The sequence below is a fragment of the Hypanus sabinus genome, chromosome 18 (assembly GCF_030144855.1).
Source record: "Hypanus sabinus isolate sHypSab1 chromosome 18, sHypSab1.hap1, whole genome shotgun sequence".
Taxonomy (NCBI): Eukaryota; Metazoa; Chordata; class Chondrichthyes; order Myliobatiformes; family Dasyatidae; genus Hypanus; species Hypanus sabinus.
In genome coordinates, this window is record NC_082723.1 from 19,884,893 (window position 1) to 19,911,648 (window position 26,756).

The 26,756-nt window shown below is 40.6% G+C and overlaps 2 protein-coding genes across 4 annotated transcripts in view; one reads left to right on the forward strand and one right to left on the reverse strand.

Annotated features, from left to right (window-relative positions):
* spaca9 (sperm acrosome associated 9) overlaps positions 1 to 8,309 on the forward strand; it is a 50,776-nt gene extending 42,467 nt beyond the window's left edge. The window contains exons 4-5 of one of the 3 annotated variants that reach the window (XM_059993802.1): positions 507 to 659; positions 7,702 to 8,309. In XM_059993802.1, the coding sequence (XP_059849785.1) occupies positions 507 to 659; positions 7,702 to 7,735 (187 nt within the window). In that variant the 3' untranslated portion in view covers positions 7,736 to 8,309. Of the gene's footprint in view, positions 1 to 506; positions 3,001 to 7,701 lie in introns of those variants that run through there. The other 2 variants (XM_059993800.1, XM_059993801.1) reach the window with 2 other exon arrangements.
* Positions 8,310 to 11,361: 3,052 nt separating this feature from the next.
* The window catches only part of LOC132377490 (carboxypeptidase M-like), a 32,962-nt gene continuing 17,567 nt past the window's right edge, over positions 11,362 to 26,756 (reverse strand). The window contains exons 6-9 of the mRNA XM_059943769.1: positions 22,068 to 22,223; positions 18,816 to 18,968; positions 13,742 to 13,890; positions 11,362 to 11,610 (exon numbers count right to left, since the gene is read on the reverse strand). Of these exons, the coding sequence (XP_059799752.1) occupies positions 11,500 to 11,610; positions 13,742 to 13,890; positions 18,816 to 18,968; positions 22,068 to 22,223 (569 nt within the window). The 3' untranslated portion in view covers positions 11,362 to 11,499. The remainder of the gene's footprint in view (positions 11,611 to 13,741; positions 13,891 to 18,815; positions 18,969 to 22,067; positions 22,224 to 26,756) is intronic.

The window sequence follows — 26,756 nt, forward strand, 5'->3', positions numbered from 1 at the left end:
GGGGGGGGGGAATAGAGAGATAGAGTGGGGGAGGGAAAGAGAGGGGAGATAGAGGAAAGAGAGAAAGAAAGAACAGTGCAGAGACTCGATCTTAGCCAAAAGGCCGAGACTTTTCCCAGCATAGAAATGGTTAACATGAAGAGGCATCATTAAGAGGAAGGTACAGGTTAGAAATCAGAGGTAATTTTTTTTTACATGTAGTGTGGTAGGTGCATGGAGCTCACAGCCCGGGATGGTGGTACAGGTTGATATATTATGGACATTTAAGAGTTTTAGATAGGAAAACAAATGAAAGAAAAATGGAGGACTCTGTGGGAGAGGAAGTTCAGATTGATCTAGGAGTAGGTTAAGGAGGCAGCCCAACATTGAGGGCTGAAGGGCCTGTACCATGCTTTCTGTTCTATGCTAAAGTTCAGGGGTATAGTGGAGCCATAGTTTCTAAGCTATAGTGTCTAACTACACAACACTTACAGCTTCTCTTTCATTTCTATGTTATTGTGATGCAGATATCCTCACGATGAACTGAACCACCTGAGCTGTGATGAAGCAAAGCACCACTATGGAGGTGTGATCAGCGTCCTACCAATTGCTCTAGATTACTTAAAAGATGGTATGGGCAACATCGAGTTAGCCCAGTATGAAGCTGCTAAAAACAACAGGTATGCTCATTGCAACAAGAGAGAGGAACCAAAAGAGAACAGTGAGGGCAGCACACAAACTGCTCCACTGCAGATGAAAGAGTGTGAAATCACATACATGAAATGGAAAGCATCCACCAAAAAGAAAAATAAGCCCTTAACAGTCAAACCACCATGGGTACCAGCTGGTAAAACCAATGGTCTCTGAGCCCTTGCAATATACAAGCTTCCCACCATTGTTAGTGGTTGCCTGCAGTCCTGATGGCCTAATGCCAGGCCCTGCCCTTCCAATCGGGACAAGTGTTTCCAACAGCCTGAATAAATTAAAAGAGTTGTTGCGGACTTCTGTACAACATATTTTCCGGGCGTTTTCCGAAGAACTCCTTCCTAAAATGATGGCTCTCTTCATTTTTCAAAATAATGCTGGCAATTATAGCCTACAAAGTACTTGCCTATAAGTAAGTACAGAGAAGGCAGGAGAATGGGATTGAGAGGGATAATAAATGATGGAATGGTGGGGAGACTTGAAGAGCTGAATGACCTAGTTCTACACTGATGTCTCACAGTCTTATGAGCACAGGGTATTCTGAAGCTTGGGGAGATGAGGTAGTACATTGTGGCAAGGACACTGTCGTAACAGACAGTGACAAGAAGCACAGCTCACAGGGTAATGATAGATTATCTATTTTTTGTGATAAACGTTGCCCGGGACATCAGAAATAATCAACACACACAAAATGCTGGAGGACCTCAGCAGGCCAGGCAGCTTCTGTGGTAAAGAGTAAACAGCCAACGGTTTGGGCAGAGACCCTTTATCAGGACTGGAAAAAAAGATGAGAAGTTAGAGCAAAAGGTTGGGGGGAGGAGTAGTTTTGCCCACCTTCTCCCTCACCTGGCTGCACCTATCACCTTCCAGCTTGGACCAATTCCCTTCCTCCTCACCTTCTTATTCTGGCTTTCTTCCCCTTCCCTTCCCAACTTGATGAAGGGTCTCGGCTCAAAACGTCGACTGTTTATTCCTTTCCATAGATGCTGCCTGACCTGCTGAGTTCCTCCAGTGTTTTTTATGTTTTGCTCTGGATTCCCAGCACATGCAGAATCTCCAGTGTTTACTGTCTTCACTCCTTTAAATAATATCCAGACCATAGACCAGCCAACTTATTTAAGTAAGTTGGAGAACCATAAAGTGAGTCGCTGAGGAAAATGTTCGGAAACCACTATACCCGCAATCTTCCATCTAGGGCCATTGACCCTTAGCTGACACCTAAGTCAAAGTCAAAGTAAATTTACTATCAAAGTACGTATATGACAGCATATCCTACCTTGATATTCATTTACTTGCAGGTATTTACAGAAAAATAAAGAAATACTATAGAATTTATGAAAAAATTATACTCTCATATTAAGTTTGCACTGATACAAGGAGTCCCTTCCTCTTCCCTTGAACTATCCCTGCTTACATAGAATACTGATGTGTGGGGCAGTATTAACTATGGTAATTGCTCCTATCCACATTAAAGTTGGTAAATATAACCAGCCAGTGTTTCTGCCTTAGGCTGAAACAATGACCTGAGTGCAAAACCTTGTGCCTGTGAGTATTTGGCCAAGTGGGATCCAAGTTCCCTGTGCTGGGCCTCATGACTGAGTGACCTACTATCTTGATCTAGCCCCATGCACAGCCATATGATTGAGAGGCAGAAGTAAATATATCTCACAGTTTCAGAAAAGAGTGGAAGAAAACACTGTTGTTAATGTTAATGATACCCATCATTCTGAAAATGTCACTGGTCTTTCACTAGATCCAATCCAGCAGAAACAAACTAAACAGATATCACATTCACCAAATAGCATTTATTGCCAAATGGAGTGGTCCAAAATATGGGGAAAACCTCTATGTTGGTGTAAAGTCACTATCTCCGTGCCTTAGAGAACACTAAGTTTGAGTGACATACTTAGAGTCATACTACAGTGCAGAAAGAGGCCCTTCAGTCCATGCCAAACTATTATGCTGCTGAGTCCCATCAACCTGCACCTGTACCATGGCTGTCCATACTCCTCCCATCCATATACCTAACCAAAATTATTTTCAACATTGAAATCAAACCTTCATCCACCACTCATGCTGGCAGCTCATTACACACTCTCACCACCCTCTGAAGAAGTTCCCCCTCATGTTCCCCTTAAACATTTCATCTTTTACCCTTAACCCATGATGTTCAGGTGTAGTCTCACCCACCCTCAGTGGGAAAAGCCTGTTTGCATTTACCCTTTGTTAGGAAGTTATCATTGTAACTGGATCACAATATGTTGATTGAAAATGATCATGGACCTATATAATATATAGTATAAGTGTATAGTTATTTTGATTATGTGTACTGCATTATGCTTAATTAGTTTAATAGTAAATTGAAACAAAAATTACTTCTGAACCACAATAAATGACAATGAAAGTGTCATACTTAAAATATTCCCAGTTTTTAAAATACCTAATGTGAAACTTAACCAAAAATCATAAACCCTTTTAGAGTAAGGGGTATAATTGGGGTTTGACTTGTGCATTTTATGTTGTTATTGTTCCTTTTGGCATCTTGTGGAACATTGGATGGTATTTTTTGCTGTTTCTTTTGCATTGAGCCAAGTTCCTAGCTCAATTGTCATCCCAGCATGAATGTTAAGAATGCAAGGGGCCAGCTAGATTTGAATCCAGAGCCATTTGCCTTTAAATCCAGTGCTCATGCCACTACACCAATGGCTGGCTGTACCAATTGCGCTACTTCAGATTTATCAATTTCCATTTGAGGTGAAACTCAGAGAGCAACGCAGTGGAAATACCCAGACTGGATCTGAGGAAATAAACAAAAAATGCTCAGCAGTCAGGCAGCATCGGCAGAAAGAGAAACAAGAGTAACTGTTCAGAATGAAGATCCTTCCTCAGAACCCAACTTCTACCATTTTGTTGAAAGGTCTTTAAAGTGAAACATTAATGCTATTTCTCCTTCCACTGATGCTTCCTGACCTGTTGTTTCCAGCACTTTCTGTTTTCAAAGTTCAAAGTTATTATCAAATGTTACCATATACTACCCTGAGATATATTTTCTTGTGGGTATTTTGGATTATTTTGGATTTCCAGCATCTGTAGTTTTTTTTATTTTCATGTGGAACAAAGAATAAATCTTATTAATTTTGATATATCTGTATATAAAAGGTGATACATTACTGAGGGAGAGTTTTATTACTGGTCCCATTTGTGCTGTACTGACTTTGATTGACGATGTAAATAACTGTGAGCCTTTGGCTTGAGCGGTAAGTCAAGAATGTTCAGACCTCACTCTGGGCAGTCGCAATGAGTGAAGTGACGGATGAATTTGCCAGCTGATTAATAATCTGTTAGGCCACACTTTGAACACAATGATGAATGGTCAACAGCATGTTCGTAGGGAAACAACAACCTTGCACTCAACATCAGTAAGACCAAGGAACTGATTATGGACCAGGAAGAGGAAGTTGATGGAACACACACCAGTCCTCATGGAGGGATCAGCAGTGGAAAATGTGAGCAGCTTTAAATTCCTAGGTGCCAACATCTCTGAAGATCTACCTTGGCCCCAACATATTGATAATAACAGCGGCTATATTCATTAGGAGTTTGCAGAGAGTTGGTATGTCACCAAAGACTCTTGCAAATTTCTACAGATGTACTGTGGAGAGCATTCTAACTCATTGCATCACTGTCTGGTATGGAGGAGCCACTGCACAGGATCAGAAAAAGCTGCAGAAGTTTATAAACTCTGCCTGCTCCATCATGAGCACTAGCCTTCCCAGCATCAAGGACATCTTCAAAATGCATTGCCTGACAAAAATGGTACCCATCATTAAGGATCCCCTACCTCTGATATCCCAATACTCATTGCTACCATCAAGGAGGAGGTGCAGGAGCCTGAAGACACAATATTTTAGGAACAGCTTCTTCCCCTCCACCATCAGATTTTTGAATGGACAAGGAACACATGTACACTAAGTCACTACTTTTTTCTTTCTTTTTTTATTCTCTTTTTTGCACTATTCATTTAATTTAATTATACAAGTATACATACATATATATGTGTGTAATTTATAGTTTTTAAAAAATGTATTGCATGGTACTGCTGCTGCAAAACAACAAATTGCACAACATATGCAGTGATATTAAACCTGAATCTGATTTGTGTTACGTGGTGGTAGGATTTTTTAGACTACAAAGGATAAAGATCCATAAAGTGAGGAAAATTGGAGTGTTTATTCACATTTCAATGCCTGACTGGACAATAAATCCAACATTCAGAGTCTGAAGTCCAGTCTCCACTCACTGTGACTGATCAGAGTATAGGATGACATTTGAGAAGTATCATCATGAGCATTTAAAAAGCAAAAGAAACTGTGGACAGATTAGTGAAAAATGGGAGTAGTATTGATTAAATATTCAGAAGTCAGCCAACTAATACAGAGATGAGGTAAAATCTTTTACCATCTAGTGGATGTGAATCTTTAAATCTTCTTCCTCAAAGGACAACATTAAGTTTTTTTTGAGTATTTTTAAGACAGAATTGAACAGATTCTTGATGAGAAAGCAGATGATAAACTGAAATGTAGGTTTGAGGTTGCAATCAGATAAGACAAAGGTAGACCAGGCTCGGGGATTACTCCTAATCCTAGTCTGTATGCTCATTTATTCATCTACAAAGTGCACTGCAGTTGGCCAATTAGGCTTCTCCAATAGGCCCTTCAAAGCCTGGGCTCTCTACCAGCAAGGATGTTGGAAGCAACCCAGGTCAAATTCCTCCTGACAAAATGTGTTATCTTTGGCTCACTAGCTTTGTCCCAATGCTCTTCCATTTTTCAGTAGAGTCACAATTATTAGTTTGGATATCAAGTATGTACAACTGGCATTGAGCTTGGTTCATCCCTTCATACCCGAGCACATGAGACTAGATATTCCTTGCACCAATAGGTTGTGAACATTAGAACCCATTCAACTGACTTTTAACTCCACTTGCAGCATGCTAATATTCACCAGCCTTCAACATCTTGTGAATTCAAGTGATCACGAAGTGTTTCCGTAGAGGATGTTACTATTCAGCCCATTGAGCCTATGTCAGCTCGCACCAATCCCATTCCAACACTAATTTTCACTTTAACCTATTCTCACACTTCTGTCAGTTTTAACCTCAGATTCTACTATGTAACCTGAACATAGGATGAACCTAGAGGGCAATTAAACTAACAACCCGTCTTTGGGATATGGGAGGAAAATGGAACATTCAGTTGAAACCCATGTGCTCACATAGAGCAATAACAATATAGCACAGTACAGACCTTTTGTCACACATTTTAACCCACTCCAGGATCAATCTAACCCTTCGCTCCCAGATAGCCCTCCATTATTCTTTCATCCATGTGCCTCAAAAAGAGTCTCTTAAATGTCCCTAATGTATCTACCACTACCCCAGCCAGCACTTTCCACGCACTTATACTCTATGTGTAAAAACCTACCTCCAACTTCTTGCTCTATACTTACTCCTATCACTTTAAAGTTATGTCCTCTCATATTAGCCATTGCCACTGGGAAAAAGGCTGTCCACTCTATCTATACCTCTTATCATCTTATACATCTCTATCAAGTTGCTCTCACCCTCTTTCACTCCAAAGAAAAAATGCCCGAGCTCACTCAACCTATCCTCAGGCTCTCTAATCCAGGTAACATCCTGGTAAATCTCTGAAAATCATACATCCATCCTGTAATTAGGTGACCAGAACTGAACACAATACTCCAAGTGTAATCTAACTGGAGTTTTATAGAATTGTAGCATTACCTTGAAACTCTTGAACCCAATCCCCAACTAATAAAGGCAACACACAACACACCTTCTTAACCATGCCATCAACATGCGCGGCAACTTTGAGGGGTCTGTGTATATGAACCTCAAGATCCCTCTGTGCCTCCACACTGTTAAGAGTCCTGCCATTAACCTTCTACTTCGCCTTCAAGTTTGTGGAAATGTGCAAAATCCATACAACGCTGTAGGTCCTGACTGAAACTGAATTTTTTCAACTTCTCTGTGCTATCCATTTGCTGATTAACTCCATAGTTTGGGAGATGTATGAATCTAATAAGTCTGGCAGAATGTTGAAATAGGTGAGCATAATACTTTTTTGCACTTCTGATTGGGAAAGGTCCAACAACAAGAAAAGCTGATAGAAATGCCATCACTTTCCCAGTGTAGGAGGTGATAGGAATCACCAATAACCTTCTCAACCCATGATTCTCAACCCATGATTATAATATCAAAGTCTTTCTTAAGTGTCTAACCTTTCAGATGCATTGTTCCTCCAATACAGGGGTTCCAATCTTTTTTATGCCATGGAACCTTACCATTAACCAAGGAGTCCTTGGACCCCTGATTGGGAACCCCCTGTCTAATAGTTTAACTACAGTTCTATAAATAACTAAAAGTGATTTGTGATACAAGATAAAGTGTGCATATCAATTCAAAGGCAATAGTTGTAAGAGCATGTCTGGCTTGTTAGTTTTGATGGACAATAGGTAATGTAGCTGTTTAAGTGATATACACTGCATGTAGTAACGGTTTGTGATCAATAAACTTAAAACACAACCACAGTTTCAGAATTACAAAAGTTTTAAATTGCTGAAAGAATCTGTTACTCCTAGAGCATGTGACCTTGTCCAATGCAGTAAACCAACTTTCCACAAAAACATACCCAGATAACATTGTAAAATTGAAACCTATATAATCCACAACTGATGGTTAAGCTTCAGAGACCAATTTACAGGTGGTTAATCAGGTATAAAGAGCATCTCAATGACATCACAGAGATAATTAGAAATATAATGTTATGACATGAGTCAGCATGATATGTCTCCTTATGTTTGTTTACCAATTTTAATTCATTTCCCAGATATATCCAGAAAGACAGTTATTGTGTTCATCTTGTAAACAGTATCAGGTACAGTATGTGATGGGTTCTGTACAAGATTTTAACCCAAAGCTCCTTCACTCTGTTACAGATGTGAAATGCAAAAAGCTGCATTTGCTAAGTGATGGATGTGTGCAATTTCCATTCCCAGAAACCTGAGTATCATCATCTCTTCCCGTTCTTTCAAGGAAAGTGTTGAAGGAATCTTAGTATTCTGACATTATCTAGTTTGTTTGGCATTATTAATAAACAGATGAAAGTCAGATGTTTCATTCTGCTAATTGATTTCACTTTATTATATGAATAAATTTAACTCCAATTTTGGGATTGTGATGTATAATTAGTATCAAACATGTTAACAAACTCTTTTCTGTAATTTTTTATTATCTGTCGTATGTCAAAGCCAAAATTACTTTTATAATAAAATTGCCCTTATTAAACATATTGGGCATGTAATTTTAATAAAAATGCACTTGTAGAATGTGGTCTCTAAAAATTATAACCAAAGGTACTCCATCCTATTTGTGCACTATTCTTTGTCTCCTATATCCATTGCTATTCGCAGAAATTTCCTAGAAATCCTAGGAATATCTGAGATATAAGATATTCTGATAATTTTAAATGATCTTCTTTAACTTCTCAGTGCAATATTAAATCCCATTTACTCAGAGATTTTATGTAGCTTGTTAACATCAGAAGCAGAATCAGGTTTATTATCATTGATATACAGTATGTCATGAAACTTGTTCTGTTGTAGCAGGCATAAAAATAATTATAAATTACAATAAAAATAAATAATGCTGAAGAGGAATAGCGAGGTGGTGTTCATGGGGTCAGGGACCGTTCTGAAGTCTGATGGCAGAAGGGAAGAAGCTGTTCCTAAATCGTTGAGTGTGGGACATTTCAAACCAATTTAAATCCTTTTTTTACCATACACTTTATTAGCAATAGATCAATTATTAGCATTAGCAATGCTTTGGTCAGTGGACAATGAGCTGAGAGGAATAATTCGGAAGCAATTTAGGGCTGAGTGGACTGCTCTACTTCTAGGTTAGGGGCTAAGCTCAAATATTTTACTTCATGTGAATTTCTGTGGCTAACTCCCTTTTTGGGAATGACACCCACTGCCTTCACTACTTGGCATGTACATCTGCATTGTGCCTTTCCTGCTCACAGATGGGAAATAGTGGTCCAATATACATGGAATGTGTATAAGGTCACTGGAGCATTGTACATGGAATTGGGATTGTTAAATGCCAGGTTGGCTTAATAAAACTAAGATATGAGCTCATGTGATTGGCTCATTGCTCCAAAAATCAGGTATTTCATCTATTTTCCATGGGCATGTTTGAAGGACATGCAGCTGAATTTTCTAATCTCATGCAGTCTTCACTAACCCCACCCCCCAGCTCTAAAGCACGACTGTAAGAATTCTCATTAAATATTAGATTTTGAACTTAGGAACTTTGGTAATAAATGTACCTTGAAGCTTGAATCTTCAGTACACGTCACAATCTTCATCCACTCACCAACGTATCCCTTGTCCTGGCAACTGTTTGAGGGCAGTCAGCTCATGCCCAAGTTGTCGTATTTAAAACTAGATAGGTTTTGGAGAATAGATCTATGGACAACCAATTTCTATCTCAGTAAGATTTTCTGCACCCACCTCTCCACTCTCAGCTCACCCTTGGTTTAATGCCTCTGGATCCAGAATCAGCACACTCCAGGGCAGTGTTTCTCTTACCCTGAAAAGCTGCTTATCACAAACCCGAGTGGATGTGACCTTGTTCTCACCAAGTTCAGTTCACCCATTACAACCAGAGTCTGCTGACCCCTAACCACAACTCCTTGATAAGTACTGCCCTTATTTTAAAATTCTGATCCTTGTTTTCAGATCCCTTCATACCTTACCATAATACCATATGAGTAGAATTAGGCCATTTGGCCCATCAAGTCTGCTTCGCCATTCTATTATGGCTGATTTATTATCCCTTTCAACCCCATTCTCCTGCTTTCTCCCCATAAACTTTCATACCCTTACTAATCAAGAACCTATCAGCCTCTGCTTTAAATATGCCCCATGACTTGGCCTCCACAGTCAAATGTGGCAAAGAATTCCACAGATTCGCCATCCTCTGGCTAAAGAGATTCCTCCCCATCTCTGTTCTAAAGAGTCATCCTTCTAACCCAGGAATTCCCAACCTTTTAATGCCATGGATCTAAACCGTTAAGCAAAGGGTCCGTGGACCCCAGGTTGGGAACACCTGCTCTAATCTATTCCTCTGGCCATAGACTCTCCCACTTTTGGAAAGATCTTCAACATCAACTCTGTTATTGAGGTTTCATTGAGATTCCCTCTCATTCTTCTTATGCCTCCGTGTTTTTATAAATGTCCTTGCATCTTAAAAATCGTAGTTCAAATTCAATTTATTATCAAAGCACTGCAAGTACTATGTACTGGAATATGTACTGTATTGTATATACAACCTTGAGATTCAACTTCTTGCAGGCACCCACAGAAAAATAAAGCAATACACTAGACTCCATTGAAAAACACAGGTAACAAAGGCAGAGTCCCTGAGAGCTGGTCTACAGGCTGTGGAGCTTGTTCAGCACTGAGGCTAGTGAAGCCATCCACACCGACCCAGGGACCTAACGGTCGTAGGACAACAACTATTCCTGAACCTAAGACTTCTGTGTACCTCCAGGACAGAATTACTAATATTCTCCAATTTTCATTAATTCCCCAGTGGCAGCAGTGACTACAGCAGGCAAATCCGTCTTTTTTATTCTCTCTTCCCTGTAAAGTAAAATCTTCCTCAAGACCTAGCTGTAAGCCATCTGTCCACATATTTCCGTATGTGCCTCACTTTTGTTTGATAATGCCCCTGTGTAGTGCCCTGGGGCTTCGTGAGCTATTTAAATACAAATGATTGTCGTCATTAATGATTAGTGGCATTCGGCCACACTCAGCGGCGTCTTAAAAGATGTTTTTCCTTTTTTTGTGTGTCTTCAGCAGTCTTCACTAACAAAATCGTTTTAGAATTCTGGGCCAGAATTGTGTTAGGAAGTCCTAAAAGATTGTGGCCATGTTCCTAGATCTCAAACAGTCAATAAATCATATTTTTTTATTCAGAAATACAGCAGGGAACAGGCACTTCCAGCCCAGCACTTCCCCCAGTTTAACCCCAGACTAATCACAGGACAATTTACAATGACCTTTAACTTGCTAACTGGTACAGCTTTCAACTGTGGGAGGAAAACTTAGCACCTGGAGGAAACACACGCAGTCACAGGGAGAACGTACGAACTCCTTCCAGACGGCACTGGAATTGAACTCTGAACACCGAATCCGAGATGTAATACCGTTGCACTAACTGTTATGCTGGCATGGTGCCCCAATATCAAAAGGGGATGGGTCCCACTGGTGGTCGGTATCAGATTATCCACAAATGAGCAGAACAAAGGAGACTCCACAGTGTACAAAAAAACCCAAAGTTCCAGATATTCAGCAAAATTAAATTCAAGCTATTGACTTTTAAAATGTAATTACACTAAAGCAAATGTCTCAAAAAATTTAAAACATTTTTATTGAAATTGGTATTCTGTTTTAGATCAACAAGGGGAGGCATTGCCTCAAACATTTCGACATACACCTGTGTTATAGAATTCTCCACAAAATTGTTTAATCCAAGGGGGAAAATAATCATTTTATTCTAAGTGATATTTACCAGATTTAGCAGATCTTGGCTACTTTTTATTCCCCCTTTACTGCTTTCTCATTTTAGAGACCCAGATCTGACTCCAGACTTTGTGAAACATAACTTCTAATATCGGTCAGCACTAACTTAAATCAATATTCTAAGCTGGGGATCAGGGTTGTCCATTGTCACATATTCAGTTTTCTAAGGACAAAGTCACAAACTAGTGCTGAATATCTGCTTAAGGTGTCAAATATATCCACTGTCTTGTTCATAGAGTTAAATCCATTGGCTTCAACCTGTCGAGAAACATGAATTATAATACTTCACTGGAAATCAGTAAAGCAAAGATTATTCAGTTACTTGAATCCCAACAAAGGATTAAAAAAACTTTATAATAATAGAAACTTTTATTACCATTGTATACCAAACTATATCAATGATTCTTACAAATGCAGATCTTTATAACTTTACAAGAGAGAAAGATTAGTACAGTACTGGAAAATTGTTTATCTACTCGGGCTACTCAATTTAAGTTTAAAACAAAAGAGGAATTTTGGCGTGGATAAAAAAGAAAGCATTGATGCTGTTCATTGATAATGTTTTTCATTACTGACAGCAGAACAATTGTCTTTACTGAATTTACGCCTGATACTTTTATTTCCCATATCATTCTGCGACATATTCTGAATAAATTACTAAATGCTCTCACTTGGGAGAGCATTTAAGGCTCATTCCTACCACTGATAGCTTTATATTGAGACATTTCAATCAACTGGCAGAAGGAAGCTTTAATCCTATTAATCTGATCCAGTTTCAAAGCCAAGAGCCAGAGGAGAAAGGATAGTGTGGTCACCTACTTTGGCCCATCAGTATTGTAAGTCAAGGAGAGGACACAGAGGGTGACCCAAGTTATACCCATGCCTCTGCACAAGATTCTGACTGGAGGAAGGGATAAAATTGACACAGAGACTGCATCAAAATTATTCACCCTGCCAGTTCAAAGTTAGTTTACTATGAAAGAAAGATTTGGTGCCTTAGCTCCACAGTTATATAATATTGTTTTTAGTTAATAAGAAGGAACTATAAATGAAAATGTCCCAAATTGTTTTCCAAAAATACTTTTTTAAATTATTAAAATATTTAATTGGATAACAAAACTGGATTCATTATAGAATAGAAATTAAACAGCAATGTTAAGAAAACTAAATAAAATTGATAAGAAATCAAAGCACAAATTTCCCTTTATTTTTATTATAAGATTTAAAGAAAGAAGTCTTTGACTTAACAACAATAAAGAGCAGACCATCTACCTTGGTGAGACCCAACACAGATTGGGGGACCACTTTGTTCAGTTCCTAAGCTCTGTCCACCACAAAAGGCAGGATCTCAATGTCAATTTGACTTCCCATTCCCATTCTAACATGTCTGTCCATAGCTTCCTCCAATGCAATAGTGAGCAACACCTCATATTCCATCTGGGTAGCCTCCAACCTGATGGCATGAACATTGATTTCTCCCCCTCTCTCTTTTTTCCACTCTCCATTCAGGTCACCCTCTCACTCTTTTTCTTCTTCTCACCTCCCCATCACCTGCCTCTGGTTCCCTTCTTCCTTTCCATTTTTCCTTGGTCCACTATTCTTTCCTATTAGATTCCTTCTTCAGGCCTCTACCTCTTCCACCTATCACCTCCCAGCTTCTCACATCATGCTTTCTTGCCCCTCTTCCCCCTCACCTATCACCTGCCAGCTTGCACTCTTCCCCTTCCCCCCACTATGTATGTTGGTGCCTCAATCTACATATAGAGTATGCTCAGTCATCTGCCCATGAGCTTGTGCATATGAATGCATGTGTGCATGCACCACAGACCGGTTTCCAATCATCTAGGACCATTTTGTAATTGGGCCACTGTGCAAGTTAACTTGCATGCAAAGACTGTCACATCATTCACTCTCCACTGCAGTGGAAGTAAGTCATCCTTAAATCCAAGGGATTGCCTAAGAGAGAGGAAGAAGAATCTGGTGAAACACACACAAAGGTGCTGGGGGATCTCAGCAGGTCAGGCAGCATCTATGGGATTGGAATAAACAGTTGTCATTTTGGGACAAGACCCTTTAAACAGTCCTGACAAAGGGTCTTGGCCCAAAATGACAACTATTTATTCCTCTCCATAGGTGCCGCCTGACCCGCTGAGCTCCCCCAGCATTTTTGTGTCTGTTACTCTGCACTTCCAGCATCCGCACAATTTCTTGTGTTTAGGAAGAAGAATCCATCTATTTTCTGCAGCCTCTACTTTAATAGCAAAAAAATTCTGTCATAAACAAATCTTATTTTTTTTAAAAAAATGAGTCGGTGACAATTTTCTAATTAAATCTGTACGCCACCCTCCAACTGCTCCTGGTTCTTGGGTAAAAATGTTAACATACATACCATAAGTGTGTACTCCCCAGGTACCAGAAGTCTATAATATTCTCCCAGGTTATTAGTTTGGAAAGGGATGAGATTCTTCCTGCCAAATACATTTACAATTGCTTTGGAAACAGGATTTCCATCCTCATCAAAAACTCTGCCCTTTACTCCTGGAAGGTAAGAGTGAACAAAATTACTTTTTATATATTGCAACATCCTAATCATGCACCAGTAAAATTTGAATGCCATGGGGTAAACCACCAAAACGAGAGGTTTCTGCTTTCAGATTCTTGCTGTATATTCTGAACCCAATCTTCCAAACTTATATAAAAAAAGATGATGGTACAAATAGAAAAACTGTTATTCTTTGCTGAAAGTCATAAATTATCTATAACTGATTATCATTATTATGATGTCCAAGTTCAGCAACATATTACAAATTTGAGTTGGTATTTTTATTCTCTAAATACTAGGACAGAGAGTCATAGAGTCAAACTGCAGTGAAACAGAAGACCCTTCAGCCCAGCTCATCCATACCAACCGGATGCCCCATCTAAGCTAGTCCAATTTGCCCATGTTTGCCCCATCTCTCTCTACCAGGGGTTCCCAACCTGGGTTCTATGGAGCCTTTGCTAAATAGTATTGATCCATGGCATAAATAAGGTTGGGAGCCTCAGCTCTAAGCCTTTCCTGTCCATGTGCACATTCAACTAAAAGCATTAACCTCTGTAAAATAGCCCTAATTCTGCAGGTCAATATTTTTTCCAATGAAAATTTTTTGAACTGAAACATTAACTCTAACTTTATTTTCTCCACAGATATTTCCTGAGATCCAAACTATTTCCATAATTTCTGTTTCTATTTTATATTTCCAGCTTTTGACATTGTTTGGTTATTTAATTCCAATAATAGCAACACACGCAAAAAATGCTGGAGGAACTTAGCAGGTCAGACAGCATCTATGGAGAGGAGTAAACTGTTGACGTTTTGGGCCGAGACCTTCATTAGGACTGGAAAGGAAGGAGCAAGAAGTCAGGTGTGGGGAGGGGAGGAGTGCAAGCTGGATAGGTGAAGCCAGGTGAGGTGGAAGGTGGTTGGGTCGAGAAGGAAGGGAGGGGAATGAAGTGAGAAGCTGGGAGTTGATAGGTGGAAGAGTAAAGAGCTCAAGAAGGAACCTGATACAAGAGGACAGTGGATCAGGAGAGAAAAGGAAGGAGGAGGGGCAACAGAAGGAGGTAAGGAGAAGGGAAAGGGTTAGAGGGGAGCAAGAATGAGGAACAAAAAAGAGAAGAAGTAGAAATCAAAGTTCATGCCGTCAGGTTGGAGGCTACTTAGACAGAAATTTATGAGCCTACCAATCACTTCAGCAATTTGATCTACCAAAACATGTCACACCTTGAGAGTTCTTTCAGACTAAAGCATTTGGTACTGACAAAGGAGACACTATGTCAGAATTCATGCAACCCACCAATCAATCCCCAGATCTCTCTGTGTTCGTTTCTTCGGCACACTATTCAATTGTGTTAGCTGGATTGTTGTATCATTGTCATAAACTTTCTGCTAGGCAACTGGGAGGTCTTGTGTTTTGATCATAGTCCCTAATTTATTGTAACACCAACAATTAATCATCACCAGTTAAAGACCGTTCAATGGGCAGATGCAGTCAAGTTACATTCTGATGCATTAAACTCCACAGTAGTTCCTCTGAGTGACACCTTGCAGAGTGGGGACCATATGAAAACTGCAAGTCTCGTCAGAAGTGAGTCACTGTTCGAACCAATGAAACAAAAGGATGCGTAAGCTGAGCAGTCATTGTTGGAGTGGGGCATTGTTAGAGTGGTCCAGTTTTAGCTCATCAGGCTTGGGTGGGAACAAGCTTGCACAAGCACAGATGCAGGCTCTAAGTAAGTTTTCAGTATGTTTTCTGTAAGTACTTAGCTAGTGGGCTGAGAATGGGTCCAAAGTTAGTGGTATGTTCCTTGTGTGGGATCTGGGAACATTGGGAGACCTCCAGTCTCCCTGATAACTACATCAGCACAAAGTGCACCAAGCTGCAGCTCCTTAGAGACTGTGTGAGCAAACTGGAGTTGTAGCTCGGTGACCTCTTGATACGGGAGAATGAGGAGGTGATAGATAGGTAGCCATCCCTAAGTTGCAGGAGGAGATAGCTGGGTGACTGTCAGGAGAGGAAAAGGAAATAGGTAGCTAGTGTTGAGTATCCCTGTGGTCGTTCCCTTCAATAATAAGCATACTACTTTGGATACTGTTGGGAGGGGGGAGCAACCTACCAGGTCTCTGGCACTGAGTATGGTTCTGTGGCTCTGAAAGGAAAGGGAAGAAGAGGGAAGCTGTAGTGATGGGAAGTCTTTGGTTAGTGGAACAGAAAAGAGATTCTGTGAACAAAAACAAGATTCTGGATGGTTTGTTGCCTCCTGGGTTCCAGGGTCAGGAACATCTCAGATCGAGTCCACAGTGTTCTGAAGTGGGAGGATGAGCAGCAGAGGTTGGGGTCCACAGCAGTATCAATGACATGGGGAGGATGGGCAACAAGACCCTGCAAAGTGAGTTCAGAGAATTAAATACCAAGTTGAAGGGCAGGACCCCCAGGATTGCTACCCATGCCACATGCCAGTGAGGACCAAAATAGTGAAGATCATATAGTTTAACAAGTGGCTAAGGAGTTGGTGAAGGAGGGAGGACTTCAGATTTTCAGATCATTGGGCTCTTTTCCAGGGAAGGTGGGACCTGTACACAAGAGACAGTTTGCACCTGCACAGTTGGGTTGGGATGTTAACCTAGAGTTACAGGGGGATGGGGACCAGAGTGCAATAACAGATAGTGGAGCGGATGTGGAAAAAGATATTCTTAAGTCTACATACAAGGTCGGGAATCAAAAGGCTCAGCATGGTGGAACTAATGTCTCAAGTTGCATATATTTCAATGCAAAGACCATTGTGGGAAGGCAGATGAGCTCAGGGCTTGGATCAACACCTGCAATTATGACATTGTAGCCATTAATGCGATTTGCTTGCAGGAAGGGCAGGACTGGCAGCTCAGGTTTCCAGAGTCCTGTTGCTTTAGATGTGATAGAGTGAGAGTGATTAGGGGGGAGGGTGGCATTACGAGCCAGGAAAAAAGTCACTGCAGTGTGCAGTCAGGACAGACTTGAAGAGCTTGTCTAGTGAGACTTTATGGGTAGAACTGAGGAACAAGAAAAGTATGACCACATTAATAGGATTATATTATAGTCCACCCAACAGTCTGCAGGATTTAGAGAGGCCAATTTGTACAGAGGTCACAGACTGTTGAAACATAAGGTTGTAATAGTAGGTGATTTTTAACTCTACACATATTGACTGGGACTCCCATACTGTAAAAGGACTAGATAGGAAAGAATTTGTAAAATGTGTTCAGGAAAGTTTCCTTAATCAGTACTAGAGAGAGTGTGATACTTGATTTCCTATTAGACAATGAGACAGGGCAGGTGACAAAAGTTTGTGTAGAGGTACACTTTGCGTCTGGTAATCATAATACCATAAGTTTCAAGGTAATTATGGAAAAAGATAGGTCCGGTCTGTAGATTGAGATTGTAAATTGGGAAAAAAGGCCTATTTTGAAAGGATCTTGCAAGATTGGAACAGATTGTTTTCTGGCAAAGGTGTACTACGTAAGTGGGTTGCCTTCAAAAGTGAAAATTTGAGCATATGGAGTTTGTACGTTACTGTCAGAATGGGTAACAAATTTAGGGAATCTTGGTTTTTGAAAGCTATTGAGGCCCTGGTTAAGAAAAAGAAGGAGATGCTTAGTAGATATAGGCAGGTAGGAATAAATGAGATATTTGAGCACTAAGAGAAATGCAAGAGAACACTTAAAGTGGAACATCTTCTGGTCAAGATGGTACCTTGTGTACAATGCTCCTTCAGTCAACAATTTCTGGATAGATCACGAAACCTTATATTTCACTTCTTTTATATCCTTTACGTTTGTTTTTTTGTCATGAATGTGATTCTGGAATTGCTGGAGCTTGTGATTTGCAGTTTGGAGATGGTTTGGGTGTTTCAGAGCTCTGCAATCTCTGAGGGGAGTCCAGGAGGCAGAGCAGTGTGCGAGAATCTTGTGGCAAGAAGGCTGCGAGCTGATGTTCGCTGATTACAGCTTCCATTATTCCCAGATTAAAGCAACGAGGGAGATTGAAACATCAGCTGTCTGCCTTTTTATTGCTGGTGAAATCACTCTACCATGGATAGGGGAGACTGCCTTTTTCTCATTGGTGAGATTGCTCTGCTACGGAGAGGGAGAATGTTGTCCAGCTTTTCTGCATTTTGGATCTGGGCTTGCACTGTGAACTTTTTTTGGTCTTACTCTTTTTTTTGTATTCTGTGTTTTTTGCCCAATCTTTCTTGATATTTTTGTGTGCAATCTATGTGCCTGTTCCATTTTTATTAATTTGTCTGTACAGGGAAGAGGAATCTGTGGGTTGATAATCGTGCTGCCATTCTTTTCTATATTGGTTTCATTGCTATCTGGAGAAGAAAAAATTCAGAGATGTATACTTTGAAAATAAATGAACCCCTTGATCTTTGACCTTTGACCACAGCCATCTGTCGCAATGAATTTCACTGGATCACTAGCCTCTTGTTAAAGTAGCTCCTCCTCATCTCTGTTCCAAAGGGACATCCTTGCATTCTAAGACTGTGCCCTCTGGTCCTAAACTCCCCCACTATAGGAAATGTCCTCTCCATGTCCACCCTATCTAGGTCTTTCAATATTCAATAAGTTTCAGAGCAAATCTGATTGATTTTCTAACTAACATAGCATTAGTGGGAGGCCAAGTGATAACCCCCTCTACAGCTTCATGAGATGTTTTACCGTACTAATGGTGCCATAGTAATTGAAGTTGTTTCTTTGCATTTTCACCCAAGTTCACCTGCCAGCAGATTGGCCACAATTTCACACTCATTATTATCCCCGAACAGAAAAAAAACAGGAGAATTTTCCCATTGGGAGACATTAACAAAAGCCATTGTTTTCAATAACCTACTCCCTCTCTCCTCCCCATCTTCTGAGAATTGTAACAATCTGGATGAACATGTACCTAGATGGGCTTGCTTGACGAAGACAATGAGTGCGACTTTGTTCTGTTCCCAGAAGCGTGGCAGTTGTGAAGCTGGTGGGTACTTGCAACATGACACTTCAATTGTCACCTCAAAGCACTGGCCCCACACATAGTTGTAGTCTTGCATTCCACCTAGTGACAGATAGTGAAAACTATCAGCCTGGCATATCTGAAGTCAGCACAAATAAATCTTCACACACTCACTGCTTTGAACTATACTCTCTATTAAAATCAGATAGTAGCTTATAAGATGCAATTTTCAGCCAGGTAAGTGGATATTGAAAAACCAGGGAGTTGGCGAGCTCCGAGATTGAACCTATTTTGTAATTCTTTTTCACAGTGCCACTGAAATTGGGAATCACCTTTATCTCTCTTTAGATGGAACCAATGCACCAGGTACATTTGTGCAATCTTGAACTCCTCACCTCTCTGAGCACTAGCTCTTTGTGGTCCATGCTCATCATTGCCGTGCTCTTTTGTGAAAGACTCCAGAGTTGGCAGCTGTCACTATCCTGTTTGATAGTTTGTTTTGATGGCTTTGTGCACTGTCTCCCTAAATTGTCCAGAAGCTGAGGCCTGATGGCCTAAACAATTAGTCTGTGAGTCTATGGAGTCCACTGGAAGCAGGAGGCCTAGGGGTGTCTTGTCCTGGGGTTGGAGGACTGTCTGTGTATGAGTGGGGAAAGGGACCTGTTTTTACTGTTGTTGGTATGTTGCTGTCGTTCTACCAAGCACTGTGGGCATGCTAAGTTAGTGCTGGAATGTGTGGTGACACTCGCAGGCTGTTCCCAGCACATCCTTGGGTTGAGTTGGTTGTTAATGTAAATGGTTCATTTCACTGTGTGTTTTGATACACACGTGACAAATGAATCTGAGGTTTTAGTGCACAAAATGTCATAGAAGGGCACAGTAAAGCACATTGCTTCATCTCATCCATCATCTTAAATTACTATTTCACTTAGACAAATCTCAAGCACCAAATTACCAGCACTAGGCCTCAAAACTGGCTAAAACCAAGATATTGGGAGAACAGGGGTGATATTAGGTAGGTACTGACTGCTGAATGGAATGATACTAACAAAATTGACGTTGTAGATACTCATCAGTAAGATTGGAACCGTGGTCAACTATTTTCTCAAAGGGCAATTAAGCACTGAACACTCAGACCCACCCTACAACTACTGTATAGCAGCACAGTAAACATTGGTTAAAACAAAATAAAGGTGAAAGCACACTGAAAATAAGCTCTATACAAGTTAAAGATGCACCTTTCTAAATGGATTTTAAAAAATAATAATTACATTATCTAAAACAGCTTCTTTTCATTATTTCATGGAGATGGAGGTCACGTGACAAAACTACCATTTTTTTGCTTACCATTTTTCCATTTTTCCTTGAAATGAATGACTTGTTGGGTCATTTTAGTCAGTTTCAGTGCAAACTCAATTTGGAAATCGTAAATGCCAGAGCAGACCATCTTCCTGAAAAAAACTCGTGACCTAATGAGTGCCCATGAGAATCCAGTCATTTTTGGATCAAGAATCAGGGATCAAAGGTCAAGGGTCAAATATCAAGGATCAGCTTTGTTCTCCAAATACAAATTTTGGTTACCACAAATGATAAACGCAAGAGCTTCTGCAAATGCTGGAAATCCAGAGCTACACACACACAAAAAGCTGGAGGAACACAGCAGGTCAGGCAGCATTTATGGAAATGAATAAATAGTTGACATTTTGAGCCGAGGCACTTCTTCAGGTCTGGAAAGGAAATGAGAAGATGCCAGAATAAAAAGTGGGGAGGGGGAAGGAGGACTTGCTAGAAGGTGATAGGTGAAGCCAGTTGGGTGGGAAAGGTAAAGGGCTGAAGATGAAGGACCATAGGAGAAAGGGAAGGAGGAGGGAGGAGGAGCACCAGGGGAAGTGATAGGCAGGTGAGGAGAAGACAAACTGGGGAATAGAAGAAGAGGAAAGGGGTGCGGAAAAATAACAGGAAGGAGAACTAGATATTCATGCCATCAGGTTAAAGGCTACCTAGGCAGAAAATGAGTTGCTGCTCCTCCACTCTGCGAGTGGCCTCATGACAAACGAGGAAGCTCTGGACAGACAGTTTGGAACACGAGTGGGGATAGGAATTAAAATAGTTGGGCACTGGGAAATTCTGATTTTGGTGGATGAGGTGAAGGTGCATGACAAAGCAGTCCTCCAATCTATGTTGTGTCTCACCAGTGTAGAGGAGGCCGCGTCTGGAGCACCAGATACAACAGACAACCCCAACAGATTTGCAGGTGAAGTGTTGCCTCACCTGGAAGGACTGTTTGGGGTCCTGAATGGAGATAAGGGAGCAAGAGTAGTATTTCTGTCACTTGCAGGGATAGCTGCAAGGTGGGTGATTAGTGGGGATTGGGTGAATCAACAAGGGATTCACAGAGCGAAAGGTCCCTGTGGAAAGTGGAGAGTTAGGGCAGGGGGAGGGAGGTAAAGATGTGTTTGGTGGTCGGAACCCATTGAAGATGGTGAGAGTTGTGGAGAATGATGCGCTGGATGTGGAGGCTCATGGGGTGGTAGGTGAAGACAGTAGGAACTCTATGCCTGTTAAGGTGGTGGGAAGATGGAGTAAATGTGGATGTCCAGGAAATGGAGGGGATGCTGGTAAGGAAGGTGGAGGAAGGGAAACCCCATTCTCTGAAAAAGGAGGACATTTCAGATGTCCTGGAAAAGAAAGCCTTGTCCTGGGAATGAATGAACTGAGAAAAGGGAATAGCGTTTTTACAGGAGACAGGGTGGAAAGAGATATACTCAAGATAGTGTGGGAATTGGTAGGTAGAATCATGGGAATCGATTGATATTGGCTTTCTAAATCTTTCTTGATTCCTTAACCCTATCATTCTGAAGTATGATATAAGAGTTGTGCTAATTCATCATACCGACAAAACTGTAAAAATTTAAAATAAACAGATATGTTCCACAATGGTGCCTATGATCAGGTGTTCTGCATAAATTACATAGTGTCTGTGCAAAGTGAGTGTGGGCTCACTTTCACAAACTTTAGTTCTGAGGGCTATTTGTTTAATTTTTATTGTTTGCATGATTTGTTCTTTTTTCTCAAATTGGGTTTAATGGGTTCTAATGGGTTTCATTGTTTTCGTGGCTGCCTGTAAGAAGACGAATTTCAAGGTTATATATAATATACATACTTTGATAATAAATGTACTTTGAACTTTGAATAACTTGCCTGTGATGCTGTACCACTTAGCTCCATTTATCACTCCATCCATGAATTTCATTTTACATAGATTTCCTTTATACATCATGTTATGGTTGAAGGAATATACTTTGGCCAAGTATTTAAATACATCATCATCTGGACTTGGAGTGTAGCTATTGTTACCTGTGAAGAATAATGAAAAGAAGTATTTAATATTAATTACCGGGCTTATGGATGTGACTATTTGTCCCACTCCTTTCAGGGAAGAGGTTATGCAGCACCCACGCCAGGACAACTAGAGTCAATTTCTCCAAGCCATCAACACTTCCACCAGCCCCCACCACCACTACATCCACATCACATCGCATCACTGTATGTACATACAATCAATGTATGTGTGTAACAGTTACTTGTACATTGAGGTTTTTTAGGATTATTTTTATAGTTAAATTTATTGTGTTTCTTTAATTGTGTTTATGTTTTTTTATGCTGCATCGTATCTGGAGTAACAATCATTTTGTTCTCCTTTACACTCGTACTGAAAAATGATAATCTTGAATTTTGAAGTTTTTGTCATAGTGAAAATTAAACTTCTTTTAGAACTTTCTGAGAATAGAAGCAGATTGGATTTTGGCAAGAGGACAAGAGACACACACTTTCACCCAAAGTAAATAACATCGCAGCACAGTCAGATTTGACTCAGCTGATAAAGGGCTTCACTGATAAAACAATAAACATAAGGGATTCTGCAGATGCTGGAAATCTTGAGCAACATGCATACAAACTGCTGCAGGAGTTCTGCAAGTCAGCCAGCATCTATAGGGAGCACTAAACAACAAATGTTTTGGGTCAAGACCTTTCAATAGGACCGGCCCAGACTGTTTATTCCTCTCCATAGATACTGCCTGACCTGCCGAGTTCCTCCAGAATTTTGTGCGTGTTACGCTGACAAAATCATACCAATGTAGGATCAGCCAGTCAGTTTATTTACACCAGATAGTATTTATTAAAGAAAGTGTATGGACCAGAAATAGACCATTCAGCCTATTGTGTCAGTGTTGGCCATAATTATCATCTGGAACGTGATAATTGCTACATCATGAGAGCTTGATGTAAATCTCCAAAGATTACAACATCCAGTCAGTGAATATGTTTGACCATTGGATGAAGGACAAATCAGGTTCCATTTCTCAATAAGGAAGTAATCTATCAACATTCCATTCAATGCTCACATTTCATAATGAGCCTTTACTTACAGATAGACTAAAATAATTTCTATCTATAATTACTGGGTCACCATTGTAAATGCAGCAGCAAATTTGCACATAGCAGTGTGCCTCAGACATGGAGATGTGTGAACAAATAATTATAATGAGTAATGAATAAATATTAGTACATGTAACGGACTTGACTGTCTTCCTTGGATCTTCTGAAGAAGAGGTGACCAAGGTATATTGTCTCATCCAAAATAAATAACCCCTGCAGCAGTACAGGCTCAGTCAGACTGTGGATTGTGTACTCCAAAATGCATCTTAAACACAAGCAGGCAACTAAATCTCTGCTCCTTCTTAAGGATGTGAGGGATATTTGATGAATGAGTGGCAGTCCTTCAGGGTTGAAGATGGTCTTCGTCTACTAAAGCTAAGGGTGGAAAATGCATGTACAACATTTCTTTTGACAGGAAGGGTCCTTTGTACGTGGTTACAACAACAGCCTTGAGGTCTTTTTTCCCATGGCAATGAATTCCAAGACAATGAAGATGCACAGACTGTAACCACACAAAGACATTCTTCTCACACATACATGTGCTTCTGCCTATACCCTCTTCGAGCTTGCCGCTCCCTCAACTCCACCTTCCTTGCCCTCTCTCCACTTGCCACAGCCCCCTTCCTTTGTTTACTCCTCTCCACTCTATCTCCCTGCTTGGTTCTTTCATGTCAAGCTGGTAGGCATGAAGTTTATTACCACAAATGCATAAACCATAGACTCTGTGGCTTACACGAGGAAATCTGCAGATGCTGGAAATTCAAGCAACACACACAAAATGCTGGTGGAACGCAGCAGGCCAGGCAGCATCTATAGGGAGAAGCACTGTCGACGTTTCCGGCCGAGACCTTTCATCAGGACTCTTTATTTATTGATCAGACTCTCTTGCGACAGAGACAGAGGGGTTCACATTACAGATCAGGGCATGGAGTTCAGGCAAGTAAATTGGTTTGAGGTGCAAATCAGCCAGATCCTTTCGAATTTCAAGGTTGTATAAAGTATACATACTTTGAACTTTGAGTGTATGCCCTCAGGTTTCTGTACTTCCTCCCTGGTGGTAGTAATGAGAAGAGGGCATGTTCTCGATGTTGAGGATCCTTAATAATGGATGCTGTCTTCTTGAGGCATCACCTTTCAACGATGTCCTTGAGGCTGGGGAGGCTAGTGCCCATGATGGAGCTGACTGAGTCTACAAACCTCTGCAGCTTTTTCTGAACATAAGGCCAAAAGGTATAGGAGCAGAATTAGGCCATTTGGCCCATCGAGTCTGCCCCACCATTTCATCATGGCTGATTCAATTTTCCTCTTAGGTCCAACAAATTCTACAGATTCACCACGCTCTGGCTAAAGAAATTCCTCCTCATCTCCATTCTAAAAGGACGCCCCTCTATTCTAAGGCTGTGTCCTGTAGTCTTCAACTCCTCACCATAGAAAACATCCTCTGCACATCAACTCTATCAAGGCCTTTCATCATTCGATACGTTTCAATGAGGTCACTCCACATTCTTCTGAATTTTAGGTAATACAGGCCTAGAGCCATCAAACGCTATTCATATGACAAACCGTTCAATCCTGGAATCATTTTCGTGAACCTCCTTTGAACCATCTCCAGATTCAGTATATCCTTTCTAAGATTAGGGACCCAAAACTGCTCAAGTAAGGCCTCGCCTGTGCTTTAAAAAGTCTCAACATTACATCATTGCTTTTATATTCTAGTCCTCTTCAAATGAATACTAACATTGCATTTGCCTTTCTCACCTCAGACTGAAATTAACCTTTAGGGAATCCTGCACAAAGACTTCCAAGTCCTCTTGTGCTTCATTTTTTTCTATTTTATTTCCATTTAGAAAATAGTCAACCCTTTCATTTCTTCTACCAAAGTGCATGACCATACACTTCCCAACACTGTATTCCATCAGCTACTTCTTTATCCATTCTCCTAATCTGTAGGATCTTCTGTAGCCTCTCTACTTCCTCAAAGCTACCTGCCCCTCTACCTATCTTTGCATCACCTGCGAACTTTGCAACAAAGCCATCAATTCCATCATCCAGATCATTGACATATAACATAAAAAGAATCAGTCCCAACACACACTCCTGTGGAACACCACAAGGCACTGGTAGCCAATCGGGAAAGTCTCCCTTCATTTCCACTCTTTGCCTCCTGCCAGTCAGCCACTGCTTTATCCATGCTAGAATCTTCCCTGTAATACCATGGACTTGTAGCTTGTTAGGCAGCCTCAGGTGTAGCACCTTGTCAAAGGCCTTCTGAAAATCCAAGTACACAACATCATCTGATTTTCCTTTGTCTATCCTGCTTTTTTATTTCTTCAAAGAATTCCAACAGATTTGTCAGGCAGAATTTTCCCTCGAAGAAACCATGCTGACTACAGCCTATTTTATCATGTGCCTCCAAGTACCCTGAGACCTCATCCTTAATAATTGATTTCAACATCTTCCCAGCCACAGAGGTCAAACCAACTGGTCTATAGTTTCCTTCTGCCTCTCCCCCTTCTTGAAGAGTGAGTGACATTTACAATTTTCCAGTTTTTCAGGACCATTCCAGAATCTAGTGATTTTTGAAAGATCATTACTAATGCCTCCATGATCTTTCCAGCTACCTCTTTCAGATCCTGGGGTGTACACCATCTGGTCCAGGTAACTTATCTACCTTCAGTCTTTTCAGTTTCCCAAGAATCTTCTCTCTAGCAATGGTAACTTCATACACTTCATTACCCCTGACATCTGGAGCTTCCTCCACACTGCTAGTGTCTTCCACAGTGAAGACTGATGCAAAGTACTTATTCAGCTCATCCATCATTTCCTTGTCTCCCATTACTACCTCTCCGGCATCTTTTTCCAGCGGTCCAATATCCACCCTTGCCTCTCTTTTACATTTAATGTATCTGAAGAAACTTTTGGTATCCTCTTTAACATTACTGGCTAGCTTACTTTCATATTTCATCTTTACCTTCTTGATGACTTTTTTAGTTGCCTTCTGTTGGTTTTTAAAATCTTCCCAATTCTCAAATTTCCCACTAATTTTTGCTCTATTATATGCCCTTACTTTGGCTTTTATGTTGGCTTTAACTTCTCGTGTAAAGGCATGGATGTGCCATCTTGCTTTTAAAATATCCTGTGTGTTGGAGTCTCTTTAATAGGTGGTGTCACAAACTGTCAGAACGCTCTCTATGGTATATCTGTAGAAATTTGTTAGAGTCTTTGGTGACATACCAAATCTTCTCAAACTCTTTATGAAGAGCCACTGGTGTGCTTTCTTCATGATTGCGTCAATATGTTGGGCCTAGGATAGATCCTCTGAGATGTTGATGCCCAGGAGCTTAAAGCTATTCACTCTTCTCATGGCTGACTTCTCAATTAGGACTGGTGTGTGTGTTCCCTCAACTTCCCCTTCCTGGAGTCCACAATCAATTCCTTGGTCTTACCGAC